Genomic DNA, 8,332 nt, shown 5'->3' with positions numbered 1-8,332 from the left:
CGTGTTGTCGTGCGTTCTCCGAAGACGCTTACAGGAGTGTGCTGTTAGAAGTAAAGATGGCTATTTTTTATTTTGTGTAGTACAGATTGCCTTTATTAGTATATTTTTTGGAATGGCTGAATGCCACGGAGAAATAGTGTATCTAAGAAGCGGTAACAATGTGAGTTTCATGTTTGGTTTTGCATTTTTTGTGCTGTTACACTTTGCGATAGTTAGCAATAGTGTATAGTCAATTTACGAATGAAAGATGTCGGTTAAATGAAGGTGTCCTACAGTTTAATTACTGACCCCAACGCACATACAGTGTCTTCACAAATTGCGTTTTGACCGGATAACGTTTTGTCAGACATTTCGCCGTCGTCTGATTTATTAAAATTAAAATTCGAATTTTGACGAAGTTAACTGGAGTTGTTATAAGTTCAAACTTAATTTCGTGTACAGAGGTTGTTCTGTACTGTTTATACTCTTCCAGAAATGTACGAATTGCAAATGAAAAACTTAAATAATCTTCAATAAAGCAAAGTCAGGCCCTTTAATATTCTAATGTCGAGAACAAACCACGCAAAAACGGATATACTCTCTTCCCTATAGATGTATCTGGCTCCAGCGCGGACTACGGGTCGAGTGTGAGTTCCAAACTCTTTTGTTTGACGGATATTCAGGCTGGGTTTTCTTTTCCTCTGCAGACGGGCGAGTCTGTGGGAGAGGACGATTCGGCCTTGATTAAAGCTTACGAGAAGGCGGTGAGGTCGTTTCGGGTGAGTCTGACGCGACGCCTGATCGCTCTGCCGACCTATCCCGGCGCCTGCTCCGTGATGCCTTGCCTGTCTTCTCCCTGTCTCCTAGGAGCCGGAAGCGGGACCCGAGGGAGCGAGAGAGACCCCTGGGCGGGAGGGCGAGGGGGGCTCGGAGTCCGATGGAGACGGGGAGAGCGCAGAGGACGTGAACACACAGGTACAGGTACAGCTCCGGAGCCCTCTGTCGGAGGAGGGCGCCCTGGCTCTCCACCAGCAGCCTCTCCGAGGACGAGTCGTTCCGTGGCAGTGCGTATCAGTGCAGCCGGCTGTGCAGGAAGGCCCTGTGCTCTCGTCAGATCCCACACGCTGCACAGGGCTGGGCCTGGCCCGAGCTCAGATGGGAGACCCCCAGGAAACACCTGGACAATATGAGTTCTCATTCTGAGGAGTGGCCCAGCCTGTGAGGCACGCGGTCGAGGTCCAGGTGGCGCTTTGTGGCCTCGCTCCTTCTGGCTAGAACCGCCCGCTGGCTGTGACCAGCGGTGTCCAAGGGGCGCCATCCAGCTGGCACAGTGCAGGCGGACTGGGGGGGGGGTGTTAGTTCGCCAGGAGTTTGGGTTTCCTGCACGGAGACGGTGTCCCCAGCAGGTGTGCTGCTGCTCCAGCCAGCGGGCACTCTCCTGCGGGGTGCGGTGGAGCCGGGGGAGGCGTCAGCTGGCACCTCGAGCTTGAATGGCCACTGAAAACACAAAATGATTGGCGTTTCCTATTTTTTGTCAAAATGTCCAGAATGATTCAGTCATGCTGTGCAATCGCAGCTGACTGGGTCTTGTGAAGGCTGGGCTTATCTCCTGTTGTTCACTAGCATCAGGCAGACAGTCGTTTGAGGGGTGTAAAGGTACAGTGGGGGTACCAGCCTTGTCCGAGCCCTCCTCCTGGGCACCCTGGAGCAGCGCTCGGCCTCACCCTGCCCCTCTCTTCGCCCAGTGGCAGGTGGGCTCCCGGTGCTGGGCGGTGTGGTCCGGCGACGGGCTGGTGTACCCGGCGGTGCTGCGCTCGGTGGCAGGCGGGCGCTGCCTGGTGCGGTTCGAGGGCTACGGCAACGAGGAGGAGGTGGATCTGGACGCCCTCCTGCCCTGCGAGACGCACCCACAGGTGGGCTGCCAGCGGGGGGGTGAGACCGCATGGCCCTACTGTGCACGAGTGGGAACATCTTTGCCTTCTGTACCAGACGGAGGATTTTAGAGAAGTGTGGGGATTAATTCTAGATGTTCCCTCCCCTGAATTGTTTTATTTTTGGACCAGCGATGGCCACTTGTAATTCCCAGTGGGGAGCCGTATGTACAGGGTAGGAGTGCGGCTCTAAGCAATGGGTCTTTCTGGGTGAGTCCTGAAAGGGTGTTTTCAGTATTCCTGTAGCGATGTTTGATGTTTCTATCTACTACTGAGCAACGTTCCTGAAAAAGGCAATGTAAAAGAACATCCATCCATTTTCTAAACAGTTTTCCAATTCAGGGTCACAGGAGAGCCGGCCAGTTTTCCCAGAAGCCAATGGACTTATCACATTGTCTTTTCACTTTGGGAGGAAACTGGAACAGCTAGAGGAAACCCACATGGACATGCAAACTCCACACAGACTGCTCCCCAGGAATTGAACCCGCCAGCAATGCGGCACTGTGTAAAGAACGTTTAGAGCAAAACCCCTTCGGAAGTGTTTCTTAACCCCAGCACTTCTCTCCAGGACTCGGAGGAAGAAGAGGACAGGACCAGCCTGGAGCCGCTGAACGCTGGCAGGAACGGCAAGAAAGACCCACCCGACAGACAGCAGCATGAGGTCAGTCTTGCGGTCAGAGCGTGGTGGAGACCCCTTGTCCTCTGCAGGCCCACCACTGTCGCCCCCGGCCCTGCCCACTCTGTGACAGCGACAGTCAGACTCTCGTCCACAGAACGACGAGTGTTTTCAGCATTTCATCACACTAGTTTTACTGTGTGTCAGAGCTCTGTATGGTGTATCAGTATGGAGGCATTTGATCAGGAAGAGGGGCGTGTATGCACGGCTTGCAGATTAACTGTTCTGCTCAGCGACCCGGTGAGGATTAGCTGCAGAGGCTCACAGGATGATGAAGTGCTTTAAAAGGTTAGAAAGAACAGAATAGACACCAGTGAAAGCTGACGGCTCGGATTACAGAATGGTAATGATAATGATGTTTATTTTTGGAATGTAGATGTTGCAAGTGGAGGTGTGTGTGTGTGTGTGTGTGTGTACATGTATTTTGCTCAAAGAGTTTGATAGTTTAGAAGAAAAGGTGATGGAAAATTCCCACTGGACGTACTGTACTTGCAGAGCTGTCCTGTGTTGCCGTAGTATAGCCGTGTTGGCCACCAGGGAGCAGTATTTAGCCTTTTTCACTCAATATCAAACTGGAGACACTGGCTCTTGTCTCAGTGTGTTAGAAAAGATAGTTAGATCATGGTTAGATCATTATTGTCATGTTTTCCTTTCATTGGATAATTGTCTTTAATTTAATATTCATAATCATTCTTAAGTGCATGGATTCACGTAATCTTAAATACTTTAGTCAGAAGCTGCACCACTGCGAGAGCCTGGAAAGGAATAAGTAAAGGTTACTTCAGCACTGAAACGTTACAAGGGAGAGACAGGGCTGAGGGGGTTTGGTTACTGGCTTTATCAGCCATAGCGGGGGTTCTTGTTTCATACTCCCACAACCCTTTGCGTAAAGAGCTGCTTTTGGTTCTGACTTTTGACTGAACCTCCCATAAATTCCTAGATCTCGGGATGTTGTCTTCCTGGATGACCCCCCCCCTCTGATTGTGTGCACGTGATTTTAGGGCCCTGAGGAAGACCACGACAGCAGCAGCACTGAGCCCCCAAAAGCAGCGAAGGAGAGGGAGAAGGACAGGGCCAGGGCCTTCCGGAGAGAGAGCCGGGATCGTGCTCATCCCAGGAGCAGCCAGCCCTTCCTCTTCCCTCCTGCTCCTCCTGGGCATGATGGCTCCATGGTGAGTCCCCCTGGGTTGGGCAGACGTGACATCGTTTTGTGACCTTTTCATTGAGCGCACAGTTGTTTCTCTTCTTTCTGCTGGTATCACTGGAGCAAAATCCTTTGTTCATTTGGCAATAACAGTGTCCTTAACGAGGTAGTAATCTGCCGTTGCCATCCAGCTAATGACATTAAGGTCTCACTGTAGCCTAGCGTCCTGTTTATTGACTGGGCAGAGTGATTTTCAGCTCACCTCGAAGTGGTTTGTCTTAAATCCCCTCACAGGTCAGAGGCCCATGTCTGTACCATCAGCTTCATAACATTTCAAAACATGTCCGCATTGTTCGGTGTGACCCAGCCGGCTGCCAGAAATAGGCGGGGAAAAAAAATAAACCAGTTGCTCCTTTAATACAGTTATACAATTATACAATTGTATGGGTCAAAGAAAAAAGAACCGTTTAACTGAATGCAAGCGACAGTAGATGGGCGATACTGCAGGACACGTGTGAGCAACACGCTCAGCAATTACCCCCCGTCCCTGCTGTGCACAGGAAGATGTTCGTGAGGACACGTTGGTTTCATTGTGCCTAGAAGCCTTAAGTCACCATGTCAGCCTCCCTGGTCTGTGTAGCGGAGCTGACATCAAGAACAGTTGTGCCAGGGTGTGCCCGTCCCTGCCTGGCTGCGGCTCACCAGTCCAGAGGGGGGCGCTCCCTCATTTTCTCCCCTGTGCCAGCAGGCTTTCCTGCCCCCGCCCCCTCCCTGGGCGAGAGCCGAGGCCGCGGACGAGGACCTGGGGGCTCTCTCCAGCCTGCTCCTGTCCTGGTACCTGTGTGGCTACCACACGGGCAGCTACATGGTAAGAGAGCCGGGTTCGGGGGCGCCGTGGGTGTGAGCGCCAGCTGTAGCCCGTCCTGGTTGGGGTAACTGTTTCCCCCTCTTGCCGCGAACAGGCCTTGAAACAGACGCGGACAGCGGCAGACAGCAAGCCCGCGAGGCCCAAGGCCACATGGAGGCAGGGCAAGCCCGCTCAGTAGAGGTACGTTGGCCTGCTGCTGCAGTCTGAGCACAGCCGGCCGCAGGCAGTGCGGAAGCCCGTGCTTCACCTCAGCCGTTCAGTGCCCCGCCAGAGGGACGCCTGAGTGCGCAAGCTGGGCCCGGAAGCCCAGAGGTCAGTGATCCAAAGTGGCCTGCAAGCTCTCGGGCAACAAGATGCAACAGACAAGAGAGGCGGCCGTCATATTTCAGGATGTATCACGACCATTGTGTGTCACGGACAGTGTAGTTTTCTGTGAGGTTTCTTGAGGTATGTCTCGGGACTGCCTTTACCTGAATGATGGTTTTTGCATTGTTACATCATGTATCATGCAGGGTCATGCAGTACATCGAACAGTCTGTTCTTGTTGTCTGGTAATGTGCATTGTATTCATTAGCAAGTGTTGGCATCAAACGCTGCAGACTGTGAATGTCCTTCACCTTCTCCCTGTGTTGGACCAGTATTTACATTGCCTTGTGGCCCTAAATGTGTAATATCTACAGTTGGTCTGAATTCATGACTGAGCCTTGGGTAATAAGCAAGTATTTGTTGTGTAACTTGTCTTAAGTATGCTAACCCAATGCATGGAATGTTCTGCATTCCAGCTGAGTCTTTCCTAATCTGACAGGTCCCAGGGAGAGCCCGGTATCGGACATGTCCTTCAGTGCTACTGAGATGCACTGAGGATTCATACTGGATACAAGCCTTCCCACTGCACCTAAAAATAGCCTTAAAGTATAGTAATACATCTGCCTACAAATGTGTTCTCAGTGTCCTGATAAACCTTGGCTGCATCCACATTAAATAAAAGCAATATAATGTTTAATTTGTTTCACTAGCAAGCTTTTATCGTCAGCGTTTCTGAAAAAAAGGTAAGAAGGTAAGAAGATAAATATGTTCTTTCAAAAATGGCTAAATGGAGAACTCCATTTTCCTTCCGGGAAAGTTTGTAAAGTAACATAAGTTGGTCTCTAAGCTCTAAATTCCTTAAGCATAAAAATGTACATTTTTGAGTAACAGGGCTTTTTAAGAATCCAAATAAAGGATGAGTCACTTTTGCTGCACACGGGACATACAGTAATTGACTCGCATGGGTGTTTGCGTTAATGTGATGTGATGGGACTCCAGCTCAGTTTACTTCTGTGCTCTGCAGTCCCTTCCTGGAGTCTGATGTCAAAGGCCAATTGCTTTTCCAGAGATCAGGTCAAGTGTTCCTTTACCCCTGTTCCTCCTTTCTCTCCTGGCTAACTGAGTGTAAATATTTAACCGGCTGTAATTATAAGCAGGTGAAAATCTTCTCCGCTGTCTGCAAAGGAAGTAATTGCTGAATACAGACTGGAGCTGAAAGACGGTCCCTGGGGCCGTCAGTCCTCAGATCTGATTAAGACCTGTATCGATCGCAGCTGTGCTCAGACTGTCCGCTCGCTTTCTGGCCAGACCAGAGTCCTGGAAGGATTGACTCAGAGTTAAGACATTTTAATGGATCAGCCAAGATTAAGTTCAAAACAGCCAATGTATTTTGTTTGGGGTTTTTATTTTTTTATAGATTACAACTTTAACTTGCTAGTGTTGCTGTATGCTGCTGTAAACAAGTAAAGAGCGTTGTCAGGCAGGATACACCCTAGACAGGACCAGTCCATCGCAGGGCACATAGAGACACAGACACACTCACACCAGGACCGGTTTTCCCAGAAGCCAATTCACTTACCAGTGTGTCTTTAGGGTGTGGGAGGAACCCCACACAAACACAGGGAGAGCATACAGCCTCTGCACAGATAGCTCCCCGGGTCTGGAACTAAACCCGGGGCGAGGCAGCGATGCTGACCACTGCACCACCATGCCTCCATAAATAGGACCAATATTACTTTATCTCTTCGTAGGTTGGGTGTTTATCATTTTATTTGCTGCTGAAATATGAAAGAAAGTCCAAAGTGAACATAATCTCTTTTTTTTGCCATTGTACGTTTTGCCAAAACCTCTTTGCAAAATGTTGCGTTAACATCCTGCGGGGGTTGGCTTGCATCAGCCCAGTACTCACAGTGATGTTGTGCTGCTGTGCTGTGAATCTCTCTTCTCTGGGTTTCTTGGGGTTGAGATGACAGGTGCAGTGTTTTGGACAGAAGAATGGAAACACGCTGGAATCCCAGCCAGAGCAGTAATCGGGCCTGGGATGCGGAGCTGCTGTTTATGAGGGATTCTGGGAGAGAGCTGCTCATCTTAAATGCTTTTGATCAGGCAGCCTTGCTGCCCACAGCGCTCCAGAGCCTCCGTCGGTGACGCAGGTCCTGGCTCTCCCCGCCGGGCCAGGAGAGGGGGGGACTGGGGTTCACCGCACCCCAGGACAGGATGTGAGGACGTGGCAGCGATGGGAGGAAAGTGTGAGCAGGAGAGACTCTCTGCTCCAGCTCCTTGACCACTTGGAGCTTCTAGCTCTGTGAACGGCTGCGTTGGTCTTTTTTCCTGCAAAATGTTCCCAGAAATCAAGACTTTGCAGTGCCCTGACCCTTCCAGTGATGCCCCTTTCTGTTGAATTTCAAATAACGTCCACACGTTTGTTTTAAAGAGAATCTTTAAATAAAAACGTAAATGCTCAAACGGGACAGTTCTTGGGGGTAATGGAAGACAACATATTTTAGTCTTTCTTATTTTCCTTGTAGTTTTTGCTTTAGTGCAGCAGCCTCAATGCTCTTGCGTCTTGGCTGCAGTCCCAGCCTGGGGTGCCTTCTGCGTGGACCCTGCATGTTCTCACCAGGTCAGCTGGGGGTTTCCCAAGGCAGCTCCCAGAGCCAGGCTGAGTGTGTCTGAATGGGACCCGTGCTGTCCAGGGGTGGGAGCCATCTGGTGCCCAGTCCTTCAGGGCCAGGCTCTGGCTTGCTGGATCTTTATGGACATGGGGAGTTTTGTGGCTCTTCAAACACATAACACCCTGAGCAAAATCCCTTCTGTAGTGTTACCCAAACAAAGTTTGAAAACAATGTACTGTGATTAAACAGTCACACATTACACTCTTACTTTGAGCAAATTGCAGTGTGAAGTTGCGGGGTCATGTGTTGAGTCTGCATGACCTTATTATTGACGAGAATTAAAAACTAAGGTGATACCTCGTGGGCTTGATATCATGGTAGAGGTGCTTTTAGAAAGTAGCTTATCGTGTCTTTGATTCTCTTTGCAAGGTTCTGTCTTTGCCATCTGGATATTAGCCGAGAATTAATCTAGCAGCTGGCTGAAGGAAAGATAGTCTTGCTTATTTCAGTCACACAGAGCCACACACTTAACAGAAAGCGAGAAAGAAGAGCCAATAGAAGCTAATTATTACTTGCCTACTCATGGAAAGGGTTTGGGATTTTCCTTTCTGTGTAGAAGATGTGATTTCAGTCTCTGGAGACTTAAAGGTCTTCTTTTAACCCTAATTGGTTAGGAAAAAGGAAGAGAAGGCTGTTCGTATCGGGTCAGCCAGGCCACGCCTGTGTTCCGGACTGGCGTGCTAATGAACCCCATTCCGATCAAGCGCTCTGATAAATTGCCTTGTTAGGCCACTGTGACATTTTGTCCTGTTC

The 8,332-nt window shown here is 50.0% G+C and overlaps 1 protein-coding gene across 5 annotated transcripts; it reads left to right on the top strand.

Annotated features, from left to right (window-relative positions):
- On the top strand, positions 1-5,589 carry LOC148814026 (survival motor neuron protein-like). Of its 5 annotated transcripts, none has more exons than XM_088907639.1 (9): positions 3-160; positions 687-758; positions 847-954; positions 1,725-1,892; positions 2,479-2,571; positions 3,588-3,758; positions 4,479-4,598; positions 4,693-4,778; positions 5,404-5,589. In XM_088907639.1, the coding sequence occupies exons 1-8, from the start codon at positions 113-115 to the stop codon at positions 4,774-4,776; spliced, it is 864 nt and encodes a 287-aa protein (XP_088763765.1). In that variant the 5' UTR covers positions 3-112; the 3' UTR covers positions 4,777-4,778; positions 5,404-5,589. The 5 variants fall into 5 exon arrangements, with proteins under 5 accessions (XP_088763764.1, XP_088763765.1, XP_088763766.1 ...); XM_088907640.1 differs by having other exon boundaries at positions 5,381-5,589; XM_088907638.1 differs by having other exon boundaries at positions 1-160; positions 4,693-5,589.
- Positions 5,590-8,332: the final 2,743 nt, after the last annotated feature.

The sequence above is a fragment of the Atractosteus spatula genome, chromosome 28 (assembly GCF_055471065.1).
Source record: "Atractosteus spatula isolate fAtrSpa1 chromosome 28, fAtrSpa1.hap1, whole genome shotgun sequence".
NCBI classification, from domain to species: Eukaryota; Metazoa; Chordata; class Actinopteri; order Semionotiformes; family Lepisosteidae; genus Atractosteus; species Atractosteus spatula.
Note: the sequence above shows the minus strand (reverse complement) of the source record. Positions and strands in the feature narration are given on the sequence as shown.

What these genes read in the sequence shown, in the direction of transcription:
- LOC148814026 (XM_088907638.1), top strand. Translation starts at nt 113, where the DNA reads ATGGCTGAATGCCACGGAGAAATAGTGTATCTAAGAAGCGGTAACAAT. An exon ending in ATCTAAGAAGCGGTAACAAT is followed by an intron (nt 161 to 686) that starts GTGAGTTTCATG and finishes TTTCCTCTGCAG; the next exon opens with ACGGGCGAGTCTGTGGGAGA. An exon ending in ACCACACGGGCAGCTACATG is followed by an intron (nt 4,599 to 4,692) that starts GTAAGAGAGCCG and finishes TGCCGCGAACAG; the next exon opens with GCCTTGAAACAGACGCGGAC.